Source organism: Bactrocera neohumeralis, chromosome 5 (assembly GCF_024586455.1).
Source record: "Bactrocera neohumeralis isolate Rockhampton chromosome 5, APGP_CSIRO_Bneo_wtdbg2-racon-allhic-juicebox.fasta_v2, whole genome shotgun sequence".
Lineage (NCBI taxonomy): Eukaryota > Metazoa > Arthropoda > Insecta > Diptera > Tephritidae > Bactrocera > Bactrocera neohumeralis.
Genome location: NC_065922.1, coordinates 23,470,754 through 23,497,603, shown reverse-complemented (window position 1 = coordinate 23,497,603; position 26,850 = coordinate 23,470,754). Strand labels below are relative to the sequence as shown.

At 37.1% G+C, this 26,850-nt stretch overlaps 1 protein-coding gene and 1 long non-coding RNA gene across 4 annotated transcripts in view; one reads left to right on the top strand and one right to left on the bottom strand.

Moving 5' to 3' along the window:
• The window catches only part of LOC126758616 (netrin-B), a 238,419-nt gene that overhangs the window by 4,497 nt on the left and 207,072 nt on the right, over positions 1–26,850 (bottom strand). Inside the window, exon 2 of the mRNA XM_050472959.1 lies at positions 6,920–7,108. Coding sequence (XP_050328916.1) covers positions 6,920–7,108 — 189 coding nt within the window. The remainder of the gene's footprint in view (positions 1–6,919; positions 7,109–26,850) is intronic.
• The window catches only part of LOC126758626 (uncharacterized), a 237,543-nt gene that overhangs the window by 176,567 nt on the left and 34,126 nt on the right, over positions 1–26,850 (top strand). The window lies entirely within an intron of this gene.

Sequence of the window (26,850 nt, the reverse complement as noted above, 5' to 3'; positions counted from 1 at the left end):
ATACAACAGAGTTTCCCTTAAGGATTATGCACTGATTATAACCACCCTCCTACCTTTCAATACAATTTTTTATCACGATTTGTCTCTTTTTCAAAATAAGTCTGAGTTTCGGCTATCACCTCTTCATTGGACGAAAATTTCTTCCCAGCGAGCATTACTTTATGATCTTAGAATAAGCAAAAGTCGCTGGGAGCCTCATCTGCATAATACAGAGGATGCAGAAGCAATTCAAAGCCCAATTCATAAATTCTTCCCATCGTTGTTACTGACTTGTGACACGATGCTTTGTCTTTGTGAAACAGCACTTCCCTTTTCTTCAAAATCGTTCGTTTTTCGGCGATTTCGTTCTTCAAACGGTTCAGTAATACTATGAATAGTCGCTGTTGATGGCTCTTTTTTTTAAGGTAATCCATAAAAATCATAAATACAGAGGCCACAACCTTGCCAACCGTCTGTTGCGTTTTTTCATGCTTTGGAGCGGGTTCATCGTGTGCAATCCACGTGGTTGACTGTCGATTGAACTGCGGAGTGAAATGGTGGAGCCATGATTTATTTATTGTCACTTATCGGCACAAAAACTTTAGTTTATGACGCTTAAACATCTCCAAACACTGCTTCAAATAATCAACTCGTCGTTGTTTCTGGTCAAAACTTAGTTCGCACGGCACCCAATTTGCACAGAACTTACACATACCCAAGTGTTCGTGACTGATATGAAGTACACATTCAGTTGATATCTTTAGAGTATCTGCTACCTCGAACAACTTCATTTTATGGAATTGTTTTGTGAACCTTTTTTATGTTTTCGTCGGTAAGAACATATTTTGGGCGTCCACTGCTTTCACTGTCCCCGGTACTTAATCATTTCACCACTTCTAAACTTAGCTTACCAATTCTTGTTGGCTGATTTTTCTGAGGCGGTATCCGAGAAGTCGCCACCAAGCCAAGTTTTTGCTTCAACTGTTTTTTTTCGCTCAAAAGGCCATATTTTATCAATACGCGAAATTCCTTTTTATTCATTTTTTCTCTATAAAATAAGTTGTTTCACTCAAAATGTCAAATTAATACACATACTCTTAAAGAGAGTAACTCTTTGAAGGTTAGGGCTACCTAAAAATCATATGGATTAAATTGTAGGAGCGCTATCTATGTGTCAGGCCGGGACTTTACAATTGACTTGTTACATCGCTAAGACTGTTATAATATAAGAATGATACAATAACAGACAGTTATATTAATTTAATAAAAATTCGCAAATTCCCTTCAGCAAAACTCCAAAATAGTGAGCAGAGTCCGATAATGTCTTTCCAAAATTTTTTCGAATATTTTGTATATGTATATATATATATATATTTGTTATTTTATTACCAACTCTCCCTACTAAGGATTTCTAAGTAGTCTCTCTTCACACTATTCGTTAGTTTTCTCGTTATTAGAATTCGATACTCTTATAAGTAAATATATATCTGCTTTCTTTGCATAATTAGCTCCACTCCGAAGTAAAGCACTTAAATTATGGTATTATTACTGAATGCCAAAATTTTTTTGAAAAAGTACTGGTTTCTTCAAGCCATAGAAATCGTTAAAAGTAAAAAACTACTTTTAAAAGTTCAAAGGTCAACTAAAACTCTGAAATCCAAACCGTTATTTCTTCACATATCTTCTCCGTTTTCATCTCCCCCGTTTCTTTGTCGCAAGTCACTTAAGGAAACGCCATCAAATCATCATCAATGCAATGAACTCAAATGAAATCTGTTTTTCCTCTTCGTAAACACGAAAAGTGCAAGTAATTTAAAATCAATTAAATTCCGATTTTGATGCTTTCATGCGTTTTTATTGCCCATTCCCGCCGCCACAGCGAAGTTGAATAGTAGCTCTGTGCGCGTAGGGCTTATTGTGGGCACACAATAATGACCAACAAACAAAAGCGAAAGCCGAAACAGACAAAATCAATGCATAAGCAATCGAAAAAGTGAAGTCGCCTCCACTAAATGGAAAACGAGAACTCAATTTCGGCGTATACTCATAATATTCATGTAGGAAGGGCCGCAGATAGCAAGTGAATAGCAGCGGTACCACGCTTAAGCGCCTAAAACCAAAAGCGGCAAATGAAACTATTGAAAAAGACTTCGGGAATAGATTACATACAAATAAAATAAAATTGCTAGCAATAACAATAAAAAGCGAGGTAATTGAGATAGCGACTCGTAAATACGCTTTGCGGTGCTTTTAGCTACAAGTTTTTCTTTGGAGCTCATACTCCCTGTGTGGCGTACTATGAGAAAACAGTGTTGAGGAAATGTTGAGAAACATAAGAAAAAACTTTGGTTTATAAAATTTTAGATGGAAAACTTTTTTAAAGGTTAGTTTTTTGTTTCGGGTATGTAATACTCATTACGAATATAGACTTCACTGGAAATAATGGTATTAAATGGGCAAAGCACCACTAAGACTATAGCGACACCAATACTGAAGTGTGTGCTTAAATCATGTTCCTTTACATGAATACTAAGCTTTCTATTTAAGGACGTTATGTGTATGTATGTTTAGCATAAAAGGGTATAAAAAGGTCTTTATATTGATTTTGATCAACCAGTCCGATCTGAAAAATTTGTTCCCAGATAATTTTTCATACTAGTTGATTTTGATCGATCAGTTTGTATTGGAGCTATATCTTATAATGGTTCCATATCACCGATTCCGACAAATGAGCAGCACGTGTGCCAAATTTCAGATTAATATCTAAAAACCTGAAGGAGTGATTAGACCGATTGACATGGTTTAATCAACTCAGGTCATCACGCTAGTCATTTATGTTAATACTTTACAGTGTCTCACGCCACCAAAACATCCGATCTAAAAAACTCTGTCGTCTTGAAGCCATTTAACAGGTAGAGTTCCGTTCGAAATATAGGATCATAGACGGAGGTATGACCACAGAATTTGGGCGATCTCTTTTATGAATTGGTCATATAACTTTAAACGAAAGACTGAATGTGTCGAGATATTTATTTCATAGTATTCAAGAAAAATTTTTGTTGTTCTGATAGCGTTCGAGTTAACAATGCTTAATCGGACAAAAAGATGGGAACTTCTGGGTAGAAAATGGGGAGACAATAATTTCATGATAGCCAACACTTGTAGTGAACTTCCCAAATGGGAAGGGTTAATTTAGAAAATCTTGATAGAGGGGCATTGCTAAAATGTCGTAAGGCAACCGTTAGAAAAGTTAATAACAAGTGGTCGGTGGAACACAGTGCCCCTCACCATGAAACGAGTTTTTGTTTTACGCATCACTCTTAGCAATCGTATGATTCTAAATAAACTTCAGGTACTTGAAATTTTCATACAACGTATTATACGTCCATATTTTCAATTGTCTTATCAACCCTATACTTCCAATTATTTCAAGAACTGCTACTGCTTACTGCTTTCAAACAATGCTATGAAGAGTAAAGTCTTAAGAAAAATATATCTTGAATATCTTTCTTTTGTAAACTTATCAGTGAATCAAATCTCCACCCTTTCTTAGCACTATACGCTATTTCGTCTACCTTCCATACAAAATTTCGAAAAGGTGAGCTTATACATGGTTTTTGTTGCTGTTGTTTGGTTGTAGGATTATTGAATGAAATTCCACTCGAACCGTCTTAATCGCTGTCACTCCACCACTTCAGCTCATCAACAGGGAACAAACTTCCCAGTACTTTTGTTGTTGTTGATGTTATATTTGTTACTATTGGTTTTGGTATGGTTGGGTGCCAGCGCGAAAAAACTGTTGTCTGATGGATTACCAGCTTTGAAATTGAAAAGGAAAATCCTTCATTGCTAACAACAAAACTTTACGCCGCAAATACTTGCGCATCACATTCTCAATTCCGTTACAAAGAAGTTCTGGTATCAATGTATGTATATATGTTTGAGAGTTTGTATGTATATGCCATATGCGTATGAGCTTATGGGGTTGCCTTGGTATTACTTGTTTCGATAATGTTTTCAATGATGACAACGTCTAATTCGAAAGCCTTCGCTGATGTGTGGGATTTTGTATTTGTTGTTGAGTGAGCTATCGTGACGAATCGAACAACAATTTTTCAGCAAACTGCTTTCCAATGCGACATGCATGAGAACTTATGCTTAGATGAGGGTTTCTTGTACGCATGCTGTTAGTGTTAGTTATGTTGGTGGGTAATTGTTTTGTGGGTGAATTGAAGAAATGCCATAAACAACTTGTAATTTGTTCAACACACGCGATTATCTTGGATTTGTAGCGACATTTCGTCTTGATTAGCTCATTGTTCGAAAATCAAGTGAAGGAGCAGTCTTTGACATGACAATAGTGAAAACTACATATAATGCGATGAAAACTAACTCACAAGTAAAAAAATGTGCGATAGCTTTCTTTACATATACACATCTTTATATTATACATATATACATATTTATAGTTATATACTCTATAAGATAAGGTAGGCTGTTTTTTTCATTTGAATTTCGAAAGATGGAAAACTATATTCAAGCTTTTTGTCATGTTCACCAATTCAATCTTTAGGTATATTTTATCTAGAGGTTGTAAGTGTGGCTAGCAGATAAAAATACTTTCTAACTATTTGAGAACATGTCTTTACGACAACTGCGTTTTTTTAAATTTAAAATAGTATTGGTTAAACTTTGCTGACTATCGAGTACAATTCTTTATTCAAAAAAGTTCCACTCTTGAAATTTAGATAGGTTGGTAGGTAGGTAGGAGTGTAGACCCTTCTAGTTAGTTCTTAATATCTGAGAATTACTTTTCATTGTTGTGCTCAAACCATTTGGTGCTCTCAATGATACTACTTTCATCATTTTTTTTTATCTTCTTCAGTTCCTCCTTCGATGCCGCCGTCTTTCAGTTTAGGGAACAAGAAAAATAACAGGGGGCCAGATCTGGGGAATACGGTGGCTGCGGCATCATTAGTGTGTTGTTTATCTGTTCGCGCACAAGACGATGTGTGTTATCGTGGTGCAAAAGCCAATTTTTCTTCTGTTTCTTTTCGCGCAAATTGCGCATGATCGATATGTTTAACAACTTCTCTAACGGTGATTCGACGATTGGATCATTAATTTGTTCGTCTGTTGTAGAACCACGCTTTCCTCGTTCACATCTTCTCGGCCTTCTGTGAACATTTTGTACCACCGATAAACGTTGCTTCGGTCCACGTTTTCGTTTTTGACACAAAATATAATACAGGTTCTTTGATCCATTTTTTGAATAGGTAAAATCGAAGACAATCCAAAATAGCTATCAACAATTAAATGAACTCTTGTCGGCATTATAGTACGCCACAAAAAATTCGAAATTGTTAGTCTCGCGATACTTTTTGAACACACCTCGTACATACTTTTCTTGGAATTGTGTAATAAATTTTTAGTTTCTGCTTGTCATATTTTGACCATTTGACATCTGTTTCACCATCTTGCATATGGGTTAAGATTTCCATTTATACTGAGTTATTTGTTCAAATTGTGCGTTGAGCTTCCACTTGATTGTTCCTAACGGGTACGATAATATCTCTGCCTCAGACTAGTCCAGATAGTCTACAAACTTGGTTCACTCGTTTGTTTTTTTCGCTGCCGAAAATGTTCACGTTACCGGGAACCAAAATGATAGACAAGTGAAGTTGACTTGTTAGTTAGCTGAAAGCCTTCCCACATTTCTTTTCTACGCTGGAGTTGAATTTTGGTTACGGCAACTCTAGTAAGTCCGCCTGGCTGTCTGTGTAAATGCCGTTTTCGTTGTCCTCCCGTAGTTATTGAGAAAAACTCCATAAGCCTTCTTTATGCCTGGTACTTCCGCTTGGAAGATACTATTTGAGTTTGGTAGACGCAAAAAGAAAGAGATATCAAGATTCTCGAAGTATACCCCTGTCAATATACCGCAGTTCCTTTCGGAGCCGTCGGTGTAAATAGAGGTAGTATCCTCCTCCCCTACTAAGCATCTTCTCGATTCACATATACAGGGTTTTCCCACCAGAAAAAAAATAGTGAAATCCAACCTTGTGAGGATATAGTATGAATTATTTATATATGTATGTATGTTCAGCTGGTTCAGAATTTCGCTATATAATAAATCTTCCTGTTCCAAGCTGCAATCTTTAAAATTCAAATAAAAATAGGTAATTTTTCTGAGCCAATTCTTCTTAAGAGTCAGTCGAGTTGTTCACGAATTCATTCAAAGGGTTTTCTATGGCCTCTATGAAGTAAGTGTGTATTCCGTTGAGATTCTATAAATTTTTGTGAAAGAAAAATTGCATAAAGAGACAAATCTCTCCAAAAAAGGTGTCGTTGGTGAGCATCCTCTCTGTGATTTATTAAAAGTGTTTTTTAAAAACCAAATCATTTTCGTTCTCCGAAAACCTTTAAGCTTTACATGGAGACATGAAAACAGTCCAATTGCTATGCTAGCAACATATGATATACATACATATATGCTGTATATATTCACAAGCAACTACCAGAAAGTGGTTTTTTTCAAACTTTTTCGAAATTCTCAGTGATCTTCATGCAATCCCCGTTAAGTTTTGTTACTGTCTGCTAACTATAGATACTATGCCATACAGAACAGGAAACTTATAGGGGTTTTAGACTTAAGATTATAAAGTCGAATCGAATATAAAGGAAGGCAATAATATCACTTTCACTCTCGAAAATCTCAAACTCTATTTTCTGTCTCAAAGGCTTTGAGTTCTTGCAGCTTTTCATTACTGTCGACTAAGCTTTAGTTGATTTTTTTAAAGTTTGTGGCTATTTTATATTCAATATTAAAGAGTTCAGTTCAAGGTCTTAGAATATATATAAGACACTGTTTATCTACAAGTAGTGTTTTCTATGAGTGAGATTATATTTCACGGTCTTCTATAAACTTTTTTCTTTTACTTACGTTTGCATACTTTGCGATTATTCAAAGCCTTCGTGGCATCTCTGTAAAAGCCCTCGCGGCAATAGTGACAATAACGGCCGGTTGTGTCGTGTTGACAGTTGTAGCAAACACCGCCCGAGATGCGGCCTGATAGCTTGTATAATTCCAAGTTGAAACGGCAGCGTCTAGCATGTCCATTGCATTGACACACTGGAAATTGAAAAATCACAAAAAGGAGAGGTTAAGAATGGATGAAAATGTAAATAAAAAAAATATATATAAGTACATTATATATGCAGTAGTATAAAGAAATATGGTATTATTTTAGGTACAATTTTTTGGTTAGTTCCCTTGGAAGCAGATATAGTACACATAGATAAGATAAGGATTGCACCGCTGCCTTAGGTCTATTGTATATGTATCTCTCCTAAATTACAAAGACTCACCTAGCTCCAGCATATTGATAAAGTTCATTATACTGCTAGGTGCTAGTGAGACGATGTACATATAAGCCAAACTAGAGTGTACGATGAATTGTCATATCTATTTGGGAATCCTACGTCACCCACAATAGTCAAGCTCTCATTGTTCCACAAGCTATTATTACAAAAAATATCTATAAATAGATATCCAGTAATGAAGTATTGCAAAAAACTGAAACCATAACACATTCCTCTGCTTCAAATACAACAAAGTTCAGCGAGCAACAAAAGAATTGGCATTTACAACCATTAATTATGTCCGCGACCGAACAGTGGTGCCAAGCGGTGGTTATTTAATACACAGCTGCTCCATATATTTGCCACATTTCCGGCATTTATGCTTTTGCACCAAATTGCTGCTGTTGTTGTTATTGCTGTTTTTATTGGCTGAATTGTTTCAGTTGCGCAGTCACTCGTAGTTTATAGCACTTTGTTGGTAATGAAAGGTGAGCATGAAATATGTAGGTGTAATTCAATTTTGCAACCACAATTCCATTGGCAAGTGGCGGCCAACAAAAGCAACAAAAGCTGCACAACATTAAACAGCAGTTCGAATTGTGATGACCAATGGATGCCAAAACTTTACTACAAATAGATACATATATACATACGTCTGTTTCGTTATGGGTAAAAGGTTGTTGTGCCCTGTTGGCAAATTATTTGGCGCTGAAAGCACATTGATGGGTTGTTAGGTATAGAATTTTTGGAATGGCTTCAAATTAAAGTCGAATGATCGTTTTTAGCCACAATCTTAATATTAAACAAATACAATTTTTCAGTCTAGTAACACTACCTTTGATATTCGAGTTAATTTCGAGACTGTGATGGAAATTGTTCGAAATAAAGTAGATGCTGTTTTTTATTGGAAAAAAAAATATCATCGCGTAAGGACCATAAACTAACTGATCTTCGCTGCTGACCTATCCTAATCATTATATGAATTTGAACTATCCGTATCAAAATGAATAAGAAACGAAAGTGAAATATAACACATATAGCGAATCTTTAGAAGTATTTATTCTACGCTGTTCTTAGTTGGGTTAGATTACGTAAATTGGCTGATTTCTTGTGGTGTCGCGAATAGTTCTACTTGGACAACTGGAGACGCATGTCCGTTATTATACCCAAAAGTACTAGGTAGGGATCAATAGGACCGTCGCAAATCAAAAAAACGCCTATCATATGGAAGGCTTTCGCAACTCCACAAGTTCGGGTTGTTGACCAACGCTTACTTAGTTCACGGTAAGCCCATAGTTTCAGCGCCCGAATGCACGAAAGCAGGATAATCCCTGCTCGTCTCCATCTTGATGGAAGTTAAGTATGGGTGCCTTTGCTTATAAATTCATTATAAGACTCCCAGACAAGTTTAATATGTAAGTAGCTATATGCTTCTGTTGTTGTTTTCTTTTCATTGGTAGGGTTTTTTATGTGGCGGGTCCCACATCCAACGCACTAACCTGGTGGAGTGATGTTGCGCCATCTCAAATTAACTCGCTTTAAAACGGATGTTTTTGGCTACCAGAGTATACATACTTGGTCTAAGACCAGAAGTCGTAAACTGATTTAGCCAACTCCCAAGTGTATGAGTGGAAGAAGTATTCTTCTGCTAGTGGGATTTTGCTTTGTCCTTAGTTAGAGTTTCGCAATTAAAACAACGAAGAATGCTATGGCATCAGATTTGAAGTAATTTCAAAATCAGACAGTCAGTTTACCTAAGTAGTTTGTATTGATTTTTTAAGGGCTTAAATTATTCTGGAAATAGTCTTGAATTCTTTAACCGTATATGCGTATATGTATAAGCACAGGCTCGTTCCGATAGTATAATTTACACGACTACCAGGTGACCGGTTGTAAATAGCATTCCCTACAGAACATTGATATTCATAGATGAAGTTCATATGTTTTCTCGCATCATCAACGGACTATCGGAATTTACCATTCCTTGCAATTTTTATCCACTTTACTTGCTTTGAAGTCAATAATTTGCTGTTTGTAAATTTTTCCCACAGGGCCAACGCAAAATATCAGCACATATTACATGGCTATACGAATTTAACTTCATATATAGTTGTACATACATATATATTGAAACTCAAGCCCTTTGGTGGTCAAGCACATTGAGGCAATTTACTGTTGAATACCCTGCAGTGGCCGTCTGTTAGTTAAGTTATTCTCGTCTGCAACTCAATTTTTTCACGCACTCAATTTTCAATACTTTTTCCTACGAAAATTTCACAAAAAATATATTTTTTTCAGTACAAACTTTTAATTTTATTGCTGCAAGTTTGATATTGAGCTGGGAATATGTCTCAATTGAGCTGTCAATTTTTCACTTTAATTTTTTTTTGGGTTTCGAATTACATATAGACTGTAAATATAGATATACGGCAATTCATGTGAAACTTTCGGTTATATTGGTTAATTTTGTATCTTAAGTTTCAGAACTATTCATGCTTTTAGAGCTCAATATATTACTCTGTGTTGATTATAGGTCGTCGTATAATGCTGGAATACTGAACTTTAAAAAATCTAAAAAATGTATCTTTAAATAAAAAAAACGAAAAAACTTGGATAATACTATTTGTAATGTTTAGTTTCGAACTCAACAAGACATTTTTTGATTCAGCTTAATTCGGCTAAACGCCTAAAAGTATGCCACTATTTTTTCTTTCAAATTCGTGCTATATTAAAATCCAACTTTTTGTCGATTCCTCAAATATTTCACCAAAGAATTTCTATTGTTTCGTGCGTCTGTTTTGGCAGGTTCAAATCCTTTTCAAATAGAGTTTGAGACGCACCAACAAACATATACTCATATGAGTTCGTTTAAAAAATACACGGATCTAGCGATTGCCTACACTTTAGAAGGCACCAGCGCAGCTAAAAAATGGCACTTGAAACTACAATAAGCCCCTAGAAATTCATATGTCAACACACATACATACATGCACTTGTAACACTACCTTGCACCGCGCCCTTCTATTTTATATGCACTCCTTTCTAGCACTTGAACTTAAAACGACTAAAAAACATAAAATTCTATGGTAGAACAGGAAATGTGTGCGTAGCATGTCCTTTCGAAAGTGGAGAATAATAAAAAAGTGTACACAACTGATTTTGCGATTCGATTTTCAAATCGACAATCGCATAGACACGCTCACACAATTCGACATCACTCAGGCTGTGTATACAAGAAGTGAAAGAGGAGACCCGAAAAAAGAATGTATGGAATTATATGTCGCAGTAGATTTGAAAAGCGCTCCAAAAATGTCGAACTGCAGCGGATAATGTGTGGCGGTAGTAAAAATGTGCGTATTTTCATTTATGAAAGAACCAAGTGAGAGTCAGAGGGTTGGCAACTGGTTGGGAACTAGTAGATTGGTAACTAAAATCATACCAGTTATATAAAATTATTCGAAGCTGTGTTATTAACTTGTGGTGCGTTTTGCGATGCATTGATAATACAAATTTTTATGCAGAAATTATTTCGATTATTAAAAAAGAATGATTTCAGTTTTTAATTTTTTTATTTTTTTTTATCAAATCTTTCTAAACCAAATATTACGTTAATTATGTTGTGATGGATTGATGTACAGAAAAAATTTTCTTTTCAAAAATATTTTCAAATTTTTTTTAATATGTTTCTAGTATATTTTTTATTTGTTTATTAATTTTTCTTAGCCAAAAGCCTTTCACCAACTCAACGCATTTTTCTATGCTTGTCTTCATCCATCAATTCTCGTAACTGGAAAATACATATAAACGAAATTTTGCTTTTCGCTTTCATCAGTTTAGACCTAATGGAATTCGCATGCTGGGTTCTCTTTACAACTGTATTTGTATGTGTACATATGTGTGCATATCCATTTGAGTCTCACATACTGTACACGATCGCTCTTATTTTGATGGCATTTTCGTGTTTTGCCAACACTTCACTTGCGCTCGTGAAAGGGTTTGAGCCGGTGAAAAATGAGCTGTAAAAAATGTCATATGTTCGCATGACAAGGTGCAATACTCTTTCAAATTTGCGAATGATTTGCTTAAATTTATTTGATTGAATTTAAGAATAAGCGGGCAACTTTCTTAATGACTGATTGCGAGGATAACAATATTTATTCTGTTTGCCAAATAATTCTTGAGCGTAATTAGCTATTTATCAAGATTATTATGGCGGGAAGATAGTTCAAGGGTAGCAGTTTATGTTACTATACTATAAGTAACCTAATAGTACCCATAAAAACTGATGAAAATTTTGAGATCAATTTGAGATAATTATTGTTCGAGTTCAGTGGTCAAAATAAGGGAAAAATTAAGACAAAACTGAAGAACTAACCAGATCTGTGGCCTGCTACAGATTACTCAAACTAGAGTCATAAAAATTAATCGAATCCATTCCAATCTAACCAATCGGGAATGTAAGGCTCATAGTCAGGTAACTTTGGTCATCGATAGAGCTCTTTTTCTTTCTTTATTTTTCCTCTCTTACTCTATTTCTTAACAAATCGAACTTCTCATCCAATACCCAGTTCTAGCAAATACTGAAAATTACTTCTATTTATCCAAACCTAACAAGCCGAGAATGTGAGACTCACAGTTCGCAATAAGATAACTTTGCTCAATAATAGAACTATAATTCTCTCTCTTTCCCACTCTCGCTCTCTCACTCTCTCTGTTTCTCTCTTTTGATCTCTCTCTCTCTCTCTCTTCTCCTCTCTCGCTCTCTCTACCTTTCTCTTTCCGTTCAAGAATCGTCCTTCTCGTCCTGAATGTTCGCAACTATTTAAAATTAATTCTATTTATCCCAACCTAAAAAACCGAGAATGTGAAACTCGCATCTCATGATCAGGTAACTTTAGCCGTTGATAGAACTGTCTTTCTCTCTCTCTCTTTTCTTTTGCCTATCATACTCTTTCCATCACTCGGTCTCTCTCTGTATCACTCTTTCCCTTTCTAGCTCTCTCTATATCTCTCACTTTCTGTTTAAAAATCGTCCTTCTCATCCAGTATCCAGTTCCCGCAAGTACTGGAAACAACACATTATAATATCATTGGAAGTCTTAAAGCATCGTTTTGAAAGTGTTCAGCTTTACCGCTATACTCGTAGAGTAAATCTGAAACTACCTCTAATTCTAGAATGTCCTTTCTGTAGTGATCTTTACAGACCCTTCTTCTTGAGATATAAGAGAACTGATTATCTGTATGTTAAACTGCTGATTTTTATATTGTAACCCGTTAAGTTTTTTTTTTCAATTCAGATGGTTTGAATTGTAAACATCATTATTTTGAATATCTGTTTTTTGCAAGATATGCTTTCTAAAATCTTCTTAACAAAATATTGTATTTATGTATATTGACTGGGTCTAAGAAAAAGTTCAGTTAAACATAGCTACATATTATAATCCTTCCTCGGTTTAAACTTTATACACCTCCTAATGTCAAATTTTCTAGAAAATCTAATTTCAGATTCTTTTTACCCAAAACTATCTTGCCATAGCGCAACAGATATTTACGGTGGTCAAATATCATCTCATTCCACCTCAAAGTGTCCATAATTGATGAAAATAAAACCACTTTAGTGAGATACTAAGATTTGATCAAACAAAATTGCACTCATTTTGCGATAACGTCACACTCTCTCTCGCCTGAGTCAGCAGCCAGTTCGACAATGACTATGAAATTTTATATTTAACTTCAAGAAAATGCTGGAAAATGTTCCACACGTGCACGTAAAATAACATTAAAATCAACGAGGATTTGCGAGAAGATTAAGAAAACTAACAAACACGCGCTTAAGGAATCCTTGCGTGCGCTGCCATCCATGGCAACAAGCGGCGAAAGCAAAGTAATGTAAGAAAGCCAAGGCAAAGTTAGTTGTGTGATGGCTGTGTGGCTATATCGCTAACGTTTACACACGTGAAAGTTGTTACTTTTAACTGCACACATTTATACATATGTCAATATGAAATTCTGTATATGTGTGTGTAGGAGTACTTAGTGCTGTAATCTCGCTCCTACGAATGTAACAGACTGAACTTTGAAAGTCACACATGCTTGTATATGTATAGTATATGTGTATAGTGTATTAGTACTCATTGCTATATATGTACATATGTACATATGTATCTATATAATCATTGATTTCGACATTTTCGCAATTCAGTGATTGGGTGCATTGAGGCAAGTATTTGGCGAACTGGCAATTTGTTGGTGGGAAATAAATGCTTATCTGTGCTTTAATGCTGGTATATTCGCGGAAAATAGTATTACACATATTTACTGGAAATGTCAATAGGAAAGGTCGTGTTGTCTATACTATGCAGTATTTATTATTATTAGTTTTAAAACGTAAAGATTTGTAATATGAACGTATTACATTGATTATCATTGGGATATTTTCAAAAATAGTTCACCGTCAAATTTTAATCGAAACTTGATTAGAAAAACATAAATTTAGGTTTTCACTGCGACCTGAGGTCTATTGTACCCACTCCTATTTTAAACGAAGTCACAACGGCCAAGCATTCTGATGAATTACAATATCCTGCTGGGCGCTATTGATTTAATGTGCTTCCTATTCGAATATATAACTTCAAAGACTCTTCAGTACAATCTAGAATCAAGCGTATGCTTTTGGCTTCATTTCGCATAACCTGCCATTTGCACAGAAGACTATATCCACATGGGCAAGGTGTTTCTTGAGCCTGCAATAACGTTTATTTTCTGCCACTAGTAGGCAAAATTTGTCACTGGGGAAGTTGAGTGGTTGTAACCTCTTATTAGCAGGTTTGTCTCTCTCTCTTCTTGTTTCTTCAATCTCAAGTACTGAAAATTTCTTCATAAGCTTAAGAAAGTTGGGAGCTAACCATATGATGATAACAAAATTATATTTCATAAATAGATTCCGATCAACCTCAGTCGTTAACTTCTTTCATTCACGAAAACGAAGCCCAGAAATGACCACTCATTCACATCTTGTAAATAAGAGGAGGAACTTCTTCTTTATTAAAGTAGACACCGCTTACGCGGTTATAGCCGAATTTACAACATCGCGCTAGTCGCTCTTCCTTTTCGCTGTTTGCCGCCAATTGGTGTGTAACCAGCTCCTTCTCCACCTGGTCTTTCCAACGGAGTGGAGGTCTTCCTCTGCTTCCCTCGGCGGGTACTGCGTCGAATACTCTCTGAGCTGAAGTGTTTTCATCCATTCGAACGACATGACCTAGCCAGTGTAGACGCTGTCTCTTAATTCGTTGAACTAAATATGTCAATGTCGTCATATATCTCGTACAACTCATCGTCCCATCGAATGCGCCGTAGCTAACGTGCAGAGAACAATAAACCTTTCGCAGAATCTTTCCCTTAAAAATTCGTAACGACGACTCATCAGATGTTATCATCATCCATGCCTCTGCACCCATTAACACGACGGGGATAATGAGTGACTTATAGAGTTTGGTTATTGTTCGTCGAGAGAGGCCTTTTCTTCTCTATTGACTACTCAGTCCGAAGTAGCACCTTCTGGCAAGAGTTATTCTGCATTGGATTTCGAGGCTGACGTTGTTGGTGTTAATGCTGGTGCCAATATAGACGAAATTATCTACGATTTCGAAATTATGACTCTCAAGAGTGACGTGGGAGCTTAGTCGCGAGTGCGACCATCGTTTGTTTGATGACAGGAGATATTTCGTCTTGCCCTCGTTCACTGCCAGACCCATTTACTTCGTTTCTTTGTCCAACCTGGCGAAATCGGAACTAACGGCGCGGCTATTGAGGCCAGTGATATCAATATCTTCGGCGTGCGCCAGCATTGTTCACTCTAATGGAGAGTAGTACCTGCTCGATCCAGCTGTGCAGCTCGAATTATTTTCTCCAGTAGTAGTAGTCGCATGATAGGAAGTCGCTTTGTGTGAAACCTCGTTTGGTATCGATCGATTCGGAGAGGTCCTCCACGGTCCTGACGTAGCTTTTGGTATTGCTCAACGTCAGTTTGCACATCCGTATTAGTTTTGCTGTGGAACGGAACTAAGATCCGTCTTTTCATTGAGTTGATATTTTGGACAATTTACTTTTTAAGGTTCGTAGTTATTGTTTTTCGATTTTATGGACTAAATAAGGGAAGACCGTAATAAAGTTGCCACAAGAACTTGAATAATAGTTATTAAAAGAAATAATAATCAATTACAAAAGAATTGAGATCTCATAAACTTGTTGCTTTAAGTTGTCATTTGAGCAGAAGCACTCATTTACAAGAGGACAAGTTATAGTTCATGTAACAGCTCAGTCGTATTTACTTATGAACTTTTTGTTTTTGTAGTAATTAACTTACTCAACGCTTCGAGGAAAGGTAGGCTAATTGTCCTCGAGGACTCATAATTTTATTGTTTTTATCAACTGGTCGTAGGTCACTCCAAAATAGTACATATTAGAGGCTACTAGCTCTGTTAATCATTATCATATTATTATAATAATTTTAATAGAGTCCAGAACAAATATGGCTCGAACAAACGAGGATAGGCTCTAGCAATCATATATACTATACATACTAGTATACGAAGTATACTTGTAAATATATGTTTCATAGTCCCATTTACCGACTATCTACTACCCAATGAAAGCTCAAAAGCAGTTTTACATACATATATAGTGTATATACACATTCATACCAATATGCTTATATTTAGTCCCTTTGGACCCCAAAACTATAATAAAAGCACGAAATAAAAAGAATGTACAGCAATTTGTCCAAAAAAATCATTTATCTTGTTAATTTCGCCCCAAAAAGTGACAGCCCGGCAATTACCTAAGGATAACATATATTTACATACAAAAACAAACTAACACACATACACGCGTAAAAACTATTTGCTAACGCCCCAAAAGGCAAATGTATCTATGTGAAAAAACAAACAAAAACAGATTCTGTGCTTGATAAGCAGACGGAAGGGTCACAGGACCGAAATAGTTATTATGACCAGCATAAAAAAATATACCAACAATAAAATCAATAACCGCTCACCACTTACCAACACCCAAAAATATATATGTATGTATGTATGAGTGTATGGAGTGATGTGAAAGAGTGGGAAATAAAATCCACACTTCAGTGAGCATTTGCATGGAAAATGGAGAGAGAGAGAGTGAAAAAAAGATAACTGTTGAACGTGGCATAATCCATTTGCTACTTAACTCAAACACACACACACAGCGGTTCAACACATGCAAAGGATATTCCTCAGGCAAAGTCAGTTGCATATTTTTAAGCGCCGTCGCTTCGTCGCTCTGTCACACGGTCGGTACGTCGACCCATCGCCCACTGTGACTTTATTAAAAATGCAAAATTGTACGGAAAACTCATCAATTTTACTCACTTTTACTCAGACACTCGCCTTGGCAGACTCGGCAGTAGGTAACTGCCGAAAATGCCACACAACAACCGGAAAGGCACACAGCAAAGTGGGAAAAAACCGGAAAAGTAAAGAAAGCGAAAAGAAAACTGATTCAGCAACTGTGTGGGCGAGTGAGTGCCTGAACGCCTGAGCAGGCGACTAAGGACACCAAAGTTTGAACTTGAAAAGTTGCATATTGACGTTGTCGCTCATTTAGTTTTTTCCTGTTTCCGCCTTTTATTTACCGTATATCCATAAATACATATACATATACACATCATAACTACTGGTTAGCCTGTGCTGACGCGCTTTTAAAGCCCTCACAGTCCTTTTTTCGGCACTTCTTATGAGTATTATGGTTACGAGCTGTTGAGTAATAATAAAAAACGTAGCAAATTATGATTGATGTGCGTTGATGACAAATTGACTACTCCGTCTACTTAGGCAACCACAAAAAAATCCGGCTTTGCATGTTATAAATGGTGGCAAAACCACTTTTTCCAGGCTGACGACTACAAAAAGGCAGGAAAATAATAATTCAATGACAGGAGAATGGCAGAAAGAAAATAAACGTGACACTAAAAGGATTGCCTGGTGGAGTCACTCATGCCATATTTTGCTGGTTCAATGCGTTGAGGACAAATTGAATAACAATTGGCTGATAAGCACGTCGTTATGGTCGCAAGCTAATTAATTTAACCAAAAATAGAAAACAATATTATTTTTTGGAATTATGGGTATTACATCATAAGATGGAAGATATATAAATGCAATGGACAGGGTAATGGGTTAGAAAAAGGATATAGAAAAAGAGAGGGCCTAAGGTAGGGTAGGCTTTGTTTTGTTTGTCATCAAGAAGAATGATCAATAACATAACGGGTCATAAAGGGTGACCCATTTCGAGGTTTTCTACATTTTTAAGGATAAAACACAGACACTTCAAATTCTTTTTGCTTTAAGTTCTGAATCGAAGCGGGATTGTCTGCATAGACTTCAGACTTTACATATCCTAACAGGAAAAATTCTAACGGTGTGTATCACACGATTTTTGTGACCAATCGACCGCCCAAAACGTGAAATTATCTGCTCAGCGAAGTGTTATCTCAATAAATCCATATGTGCGACGTGTGAGAAATGGCGTCGTCTTGTTGAAACCAAATGGCGCCGAAATCACGAGCTTCAATTTCAGGCATCAAATAGTCGGTTATCATGGCTCGATAACGGTCGCCATTAACGTTAACGTTCTCATCGGCATCACTTTTGAAGAGATATGGTTCAGAAACCAAACACCACATCGTCTTGTTTCTGGATGAAATGACAGTTCTTCAATCTCTTAAAGTTTTTATTCGTCCCAATGCGGCAATTTCGCCCATTGAGCCAAAAATGAACCTCATCGCTGACCAAAATTTAGTCGCTGGGAAGGTCTAAGGCTTTCAGTTCTTGCACAAGCTGTATTTTGTACGCTTTCGATTTAAAATCTCATCGTTAAATGCGCCATGTCGTTCCATACGTCAGTCCGAGTTGCATCTGAGCATCGGCTGCTATATTTTCTTCACTGCGTTCTAGACATGGTCTATTCGGTTGAATATTATCCAATAATGAATTGGGTCCCAATTTGGGTGATTAATTTCGATTCGATTCGAAAGGTCAGACGGCCATATAGTTTTATCCTTAATTTCACAACATCTACAATGTCAAATAATAAGTTCGATGATTATTCCATCACGTCATTCCCCAGTCAATTTAAACAAATGGTTGGTTGAAAAGGGAGGCGCACTTGGGCCACCATTAAGCATATTTTGCTCCCGGTTGCTAACCAAATTAAACCCTATCCAGCAACTCACTGTATTTGGAAAAAAAAGTGTGTAACCCCAGCTGCCTAATGTCTTTCCGGCGAATCAAATTTTCTCATTCCGCTTCAGCTGGGCGTAAGAATTAGCTCATACTTCACTTGTATGTATATTGACCGGATGTCGAGGATAACCTTCATAGTCTTTGTAACGTAGTTTTCATTGCACACGTAATCCTCAACAAGCAGGCGCGTTGGATCTTTTCCAACGATTTAATACGACATTTTTTAGATAATGTCTCCCACCATATCACTGCATATTTGCTACGTTTCAAATTTTGCGGCGTGTTTACGTGAGCTATACGTTTAGAATGTATTCAGGGTCGTTGAAATTCGTATATTTTTTCATGCGTTATCATGCGTTTTCATAAGTTATATTTGTTTATAAGCAATTTTATGGATTCTTATCTTCAAAATTAATTATCTTTTTCCGGAACACATGCGTTTCTATGCGTTTTCAAAAATTAAAAGCAAATTTACTTTCTGAGTTCGAAAGTATTTTATGTTCGCACACGATTTAGAGGTTTGACAAGTAATTTCAGAATATTCTTCGGTTTTGGCACATGTGTGTTAATTAGGCAATGACTAGTAAAAAGAATTATATAGAAAAGTATGACCGAAAGTAAGATTGATATGTCAACAATAGCCGCTGGGATTACGTGATGTCCACGGGTCCCAAAATAATTCGCAAGACCTCTTTTTGTGAAGAAGCGCTGTTCCATCGGAAGACCAACTCAATTTTTCTAGAATCCTTACGTCAACAAATATATATCCAAGCGAAATATCAAGCAAAGGTTAAACAATAATACCACAATTGCCTAGTTCTTTGCAAATTAAATATAAGGGGAAAATATTCTTTGGTTCTAGTAGCACTCTTCACTACACAAACAATTATTACAATGTAAGAAACAACTTTTTTACGCCCAAAAAGACATTATCGCCAACACGAACCATTTCACATAAATGTCATTTACTAGCCACCCCCAAAAGCGCTAATGACTTGCGACCATCACTCGGGACTTTCCAAATACAACAATTTCGCTGTTGCAATGAATATGAAATTTATGAGACGCCCCGGTCAGCAAACAAATTAACTAATTTCATTCATTTCGTAGCAACGTTTTTCCTTCCCGCCCATTGAAGTTCCGTTGCGACTGCTCCTTAAGGTGGTTAGCTAGTGGTGTCAACTCCGTACGACTACAAGTGCTTGCCACACTTTACTGTCGATATGCATTTAATATGCTGCCCCATAACCTCGGCGGTTGCTAGTGGATGTGCTGCGCTCATTTAATGACCACATAAGCCCCCACTTAATAGTATTAATATTGTGTTGCTTTTATTGTTGTACAAGTCGTACGTTGGAATTATGAATTCTTACTTCGAGTTCAATTATTATTTGCTGCCAGAAATTGTTGGGTGAAGAGCGAATTCATTACGATTTCATTCGTGAGCTGGATAAAAGTGGCTCTCACCCTTCTCAAGCAAATACACCCAAACTCTTTAAGAATCTCTGTGCATTCTTCGTTTGCTTGCTTGTGCGTCCATTTGCGGGTTCCGTGTTGGGTGGTAAGAAATGCTCACAATGCCATTTAACTGTTATTTATTGCATTCTTGCGATATACTGTCTTTTCTTGGCTTCGCTGTGTCGGCTGGAAATTGCTTCGCAGACTTATTGGCAGCTCCATCGCCAATTCGCTTTCATGGCTGCTCCCGCGCCACAAACCATGCTCTTCTCCGTATGTATGTAAGTGTTAAACTTCAGACGCCCACGTGTACGCCCACACATTTACATATATCCCTGCCATGACAGTTATCTGTAGTGGGCAACACTTTCCTTGCGTTTGTACCAAGGTTGCCATTCATACTTTATTGTCATTGTTATTGTTATCCTTATGTAGCACAACAATACTGTCGATAGTAATGCCAACAAAGATAACAAATAATGGAATTTGAGTAGATTCTGTTGTAGCGCTGTAGTGTCGGCGATCCCCGCTACTTTGGTTGGTTTATGTAATGTGTTTGTGCAACAACAAAAGGTTTCTTAAGAATTTATTGCATATTTGCTGCGTTTCATACTTTACGGTATGTTTACTTGAGCTATACGTTTAGAATGTGTGTGGGGTTGTTGAAAATTTCAATTTCTTTCGTGCGTTATCATGCGTTTTCGTGCGTTCTTCGGATTTCTATTTTCGAAATTTATTTTTATTATCAAACAATTAATCATGCGATTTCAGAAGCCATGCGTTTCTATGCGTTTTCAAATATTAATAGCAAATATTATTTCTGACTTTCAAAGCATTTTTTTTAAGTACTTGGAAACTCGAAAACTTACTAAGCGTTTTCATGCGTTTATCTACGTTTCATATCAGAATCGTCTAGTAAACATTTCATTCGTTTAAAATTCTTGCCAAAATTATTTCTGAAGCTACATTCTAACTTACTTGTCATGCGTTTCCATGCGTTTACATGCGTAACTATGCAAAATAGTGTAGTAAACACCTTCTTTGCTCAAAACTTTTACCAAAAATATTTCAGAAATTAAATTTTAAATTTTTTTCAAGTGTTTTCATGCGTTCACATTCTTTTTAGCATTAGAAATTTGCGGAGCTCATGCTAATATATTTTTCATACATATATTTTCACAAACATTTTCAAGTGCTTTTACGCTTTCATCCAATATTCTGGCAATTTCATCTTTAATCAACTGTCTGAATTTATTGAATTTCTCTTTCTCCGCCATTCTACAACTATCTCTTGGTGTTAACGTTTATCTGCAGTGTCTGTAAGCTGTCCATGTAATGTCTACAACATTTGTTTTTGCTGGCAGTTAGACAGCAGCGAGAAAGCATAAAAATATTATTATTTAGGAGACGAGACGTAGTGAGGGGCTTCGCATAAAAAAAATGTTTACTGTATGAATTATTTTTATTGTGCCATATATTATAATTATGTCTTGACACTAAAAGAATATTGCTTTTATACGAGTAGACAGCAAGGAGCCAATGTCATTATCATTTAGTTTTGATCACTAAAGTAAGCATTAAAGATTTTTATTTCATTTTATTGTGCAATATATTATAATTATGTCAATAATAATAAAGAGGAGTAATGATGATAGTAATTGACACTAAAAGAATATTGCTTTTTATACGAGTAGACACGCTTCGGAAAGCAAAGTAATTGCGGCGAAAATGAGGATATGAAATTTATCATTTGAGGCAAATAATACTAATCGATAACAGTGTGTGATCACTAAAGTAAGAATTAAAGATTAGCGGAGACTTACTTTTTAATATTTTTCCTTTATTTTTCAGTTTAAACTTTACGCTCACTTAATCGTCCTAAGCAGCTTATCATTATTCCTCAGGAGTTAACCTCAAAATTCTATTAATAAATCGCAACAAAAAGACTTAAGTGATTTTTATCAATTCTAAATGACAGCTCTGCCTCGTCCGTAAGCGTTATTATTCGCATTCTCGTTTTTCACCCGGCAATTTGATTCAATACTTTGCCATTTAACCGGCCTACGCAGCTCTCAGTTCGCTCGCGCTGGTGTCACTAACAATTTAAATGGTTTTTATTGATATTGCGTTGCGATTTCTGCTCGTGCTCATGTTTTGTACTTCGCTATATTTGCTCGTTGTTGCCGTTTTTTTTTCTTGTTGGCAAACCGGCAAAGGTGTTTGCCCGTAAATAGCCATAAAAGTTGGCAATGCGCGCATAAAAGTCATCATCAATAATGTGAAATGTAAAATCGCAAATCATGCCATGAAATTTCATTGTAATGATTATTGTTATGAGCCAATGTGATGGCGGTAAAAGATAATAGCCGGCAAAATATGTCTGCGCACATACCTTTACAGGTTTTAATTTGAGGCAAAAGTGAGGCAAAAAGTGGATTTTAGATACTGGTACTGGTGGATTGGATAAACAAGCTTGGGCGACTTACTTTAATCCAATCTAATGTCAATCAATATGTCAAAAAACTGGGGGACTAGTTCGCTTATGCACAGTCAGACAGACAGACGGACATGGATATATCGACTCCGTTCTTCGTATAATAACTTCCTCATCTCCAACGGTTCCTTGTGGGTGTTATCAACTTCGTGGCAACTAAATATACCTTGTTGATGGATTAAATATATTATATCAACATCTGTATACTTAAAAACAAATACAACACAACGTTTGTCGTTTAAAACAAGATCCTCTTCGCTGCATATCAATTTTCTTTTCACAATTGAATTGAATTCATTTTGAATGCTATTTCTGATTAGACAGTCTACCAAAGCCCTTTGAAAGGCAAAGCAGATACACTTTTGACACGCTCGTATCTGAGTCAAAGACATAATTCACACACACGGATTGAATGTCTCTTTGAGTATGCTTTAATAAAAGCAATGCCAAAAAATTTGGTTTTAGGTTAGGTTAATCTGGTAGGCCAATGGATAACTATTGCCACTAGTTTTGGTTCTTTGTGATACCAGATGGAGTTCAGTTGCTAGGTCCATGAGAGGTAGTCATCCTTTAAGATGCCTGGGCTAGACGAGAATTTTAACAGACTCTGTAGCCTCACTATCGATACCGCCTCCAGCGTATCATACCGTGGGACCCCAGTTGCGTACATCGTACCTTGCTAATGCGGGATAATCTTGTTTTTCAATTTCTGCAGTCTTTTCGATCTATAAACCCCATTTTGCGGGCGTATGTCGTATGTTCCAAGTCAGTCTTTTCTATCGAGTGCCAATACGAATTTTGTGTATTTCCGATCTACCGTTTTGCACATGACTTTTGCAGTTTTACACCTAGGTAGCTCGCTCCATCGGGTTTTGATTTCCTTTATGATTCTTCTGTCCAGATCATCGTATAGATAATCCACGGGCTTCCCAATCTCGTCCACTATTTCATTGTTCTCGATGCCTTTGTGGCACCCAGTAAAAGTAAAGTTGCTTGCTTGCTTCCGACAGTTTCCACTGCTGTCCTTCTTCCTAAGACACTTCTGGCCGATATACAGTACGAGCCTACTGCCTTGATTACTGCTTGGATGTCTACGTAGATGCTTTCGCAATAACAAAGGCCTCCGCTTGAAATATTCTGCAGTGGTTCGGCAACTTAAAAGGTTGCCTTATACCTAACTCAACGAATATACTTCCCTCACCAACTCCACCGTCCATTTTCGAGCCATCTGCATTTAATAGCTAGCATCTATGTTTACTTTGAACCTTCTTTTCCAGTTGAAAAGTGGTGTCATGTAATTGATGTTTGCCCACCACCATTACCCACCGAATATTACCGAAGGTTCTATATGTAAATTCTCCTGCAGCCAGTAGTCGTCCCGTCGTTTTTTCCCCGCAGTCTTCAGCGAAGAGGTGTGTAGGTGACAGACTTAGTACCAGCTCAAGAGCCGCCGTTGGAGATGTTCTAAAAAATCCCGTTTTGCAAATCGCAACGATACTCTGAACCCTTTCCATTGGCTTCCGGTAGGTGTATTTCCGTACGCCTGTCCACCACACCACTGCATCGTTGAGCAGAATTGGTCTATTAATAGCTGTGAAGCACCAGTGCATGAGAGAGGAACAGAGCTGTCAGGTTGTGCCGAGCATCTGCCTACACGCATATAAAGCATTGCTGGCTTTCCTTACTTTTTAAAAAATATTGGTTTTATGCGAATAAATAATTTATGAATACTACGAGTACTTCTAGAGATTCCCAATGATAGTTAAGTGGTTCAACAAAGAAGAGTCCCTCCAACTTTTTTAAAAATAGCGATATTTTGCCGGCAGTATTCTTAAAATAACACAAATTGCAACATATTTCAGAAATAAATAGGTCAAAAATTCGTTAAAGAAAAAACTGTTATATATCTGCTAAACAGTATCATTGTTTTTGTCCTATTATTAAAAAAATGTGCTTTTGGCTTATTAAACCACTCTAGGCAATTCCAATAGTCACGATCTTTCACAGCTGCCTCAATTTTTCCTAAAATATTTTCATTGTGTTTACCTCACAGCAGGAAATATTAAACTTGCGGTTGAATTTAGCCGTAAAACTGTACGATCCGCCATCTATTAAGAATTAAGCGAGTCAAGGAATGCTCAGGTGGAAGACACCACAGATAGCACAAGCTTACGACCAGCACACCACACGGCTATTATAATTCGCATTCGGTTGGCATATATGGGTCATTATTTGCAAAACAAAGACATTCATTCGAGGCACCAAATGCAAGTGTGAATGATAATGCCACATTGCCGCACGCAACAGGTCACTTGCTGCGTGTTTTTATATTATGCACGTATGTTGCAGGCATCTGCTTGCTTGCACTTGTGCGCTCGCTATTAACCTTTTCGACGCAAGCTGCTGGCTGGCGAGTCATATGGAGCCATAAAGACCGCAGACAATTTATGACAATTGCCACACAGCGGGATATGCTGCCTGCCACCGCCGCAGTCGCCGCCAACAGACATGCAACAGACGAAAAAATTATGGCGGGCATAAACAAACCGCAAAATGCTTTAAAAGGTGTGAGCGCAGTTTATTTACAACAACAACAACAGCAAACAATAAAAGAAATAAAAATAAAAGTTCGCTCGAAATTCAGAAAGACAAATTGATAGGAAACAGAAACGGCAACAGCAACTGCAGCTGGGGGCTGACTGACGGCGTGAGCTCAAGTGAAATTGCCTCAAAATGCAAATGTTGCAATTGTTGGGCAAGTGGCGTATGCAAATTGCTTTGTTTTAACGCGAACACGCTGCGTGTTGTTGTGATAAATGCGACCGTAATTAATTTCACGCACCCACACTCACACGCAAGCACAGGCATATGCGTTTGTGTGTTTAGAATAACGGTGCGCGGTGCTGTATTTCTCGATTCTGCCGCTTATTTGTGACATTTATGCGTTGGCAGTGCGAAAGCGATGCATTGTTGTTGTAATTAGCCAAACACGCCGAGTCCTAATTGCGAACGCACGCACACGCGTAAAAGCGTTGCCACATGAGCGCGCTGGGTCTAAATTGCCTCACAGCCGCACCGTTAGTCCGTGCACTAGCGATACTCGAATGGCCGATTGTTTGCGCTGCACACATGGCCTTAATTAAGTTCAACTCCAGTCAAACAAATTATGAACTGGCACTAAATTTGATAGAAGACAGAAAGGGTGATAGTTGAAGGAATAATAAGAAATATAAAAAGTTCTCTTGTTATTCGAATTGAAATCGAAACTTTAAAAAATCCCGATTAACTCTCCTCTACCTTCGCAGTATAACTGCTTCATCTCACGCTGACCCGCTTTTTAGATTTGAGTGGAGAGATGTTTCTTTTAGGATCAGGTCCCAATAATACTCCAAAGGTTCTGTCTATTGCTTCAATTACTTCTTCCTTTGTCGATAGTGAATCGAGGTCTCTAATCTCCACCGTCACCTTTGGTTTAAGGTTTGCTACCGATGCGGTCTGTCTTAATGTGCACTTTAGACCTTCGAAGAAATTCGAGCCTGTCGCCTATTGTTTTTCAAACACCAGTAAAGGTGCGTCTGCTCTTGTTTCCGATTTCCCCTAATTTTGACTTCTATTTTATCGGACTTTAAATTCCCCTTGTTAAACCCCTTGGACAGCTGTGTAGCTGTTTCCTTTTGTTAGTTCAATAATGACAGCCTCCGATCGGCTTTTTCTCCTGCTTTTCGTGTTAACATTTTCTTTTGGCTTTCCTGATTTGTCAGTTTTTATGGTACCTTTTGTCGGTTTTTAACGCTCGTGAGACTTCCTTGATCATCTCAACATCACCGTTTTTAACAGTTCGGCTTCTCCATTCTGGGGACGTGTGGCTGAACACATTCCTGGAGGACTGGTGACTCGTCGTTTAAATGTGTTGGCCTTGTCCATGCAACCGTTTGGTTGTTGATTTCAACTATGGCGGTTTATTCTCCTACATCATCTAATTCCTTCGATAGCTTTTAATAATTTGAAATCACTTTTCAAGCCGCACCGAACCGTTTGCTACGTCCAAGCTAACCTTTTTCCGTTTTGTCATTGTCTGCATCATTTTTTTAACCCTTGCTCTACCCTTTTCGAGGAGCTTTTCTTCTGCCAGTCGCATTTTGTGCACAAACTATGTCTCTGGAAGTTCTGTGGATTGGAGGTGGATTTTTGCTGATGTTGAGGTATTATGTTCCGTCAAGCGTCTTTCCAGGTTTTATTTAACTACAGTTGTTTCACAAATATCATTTACAATTGGTTGTG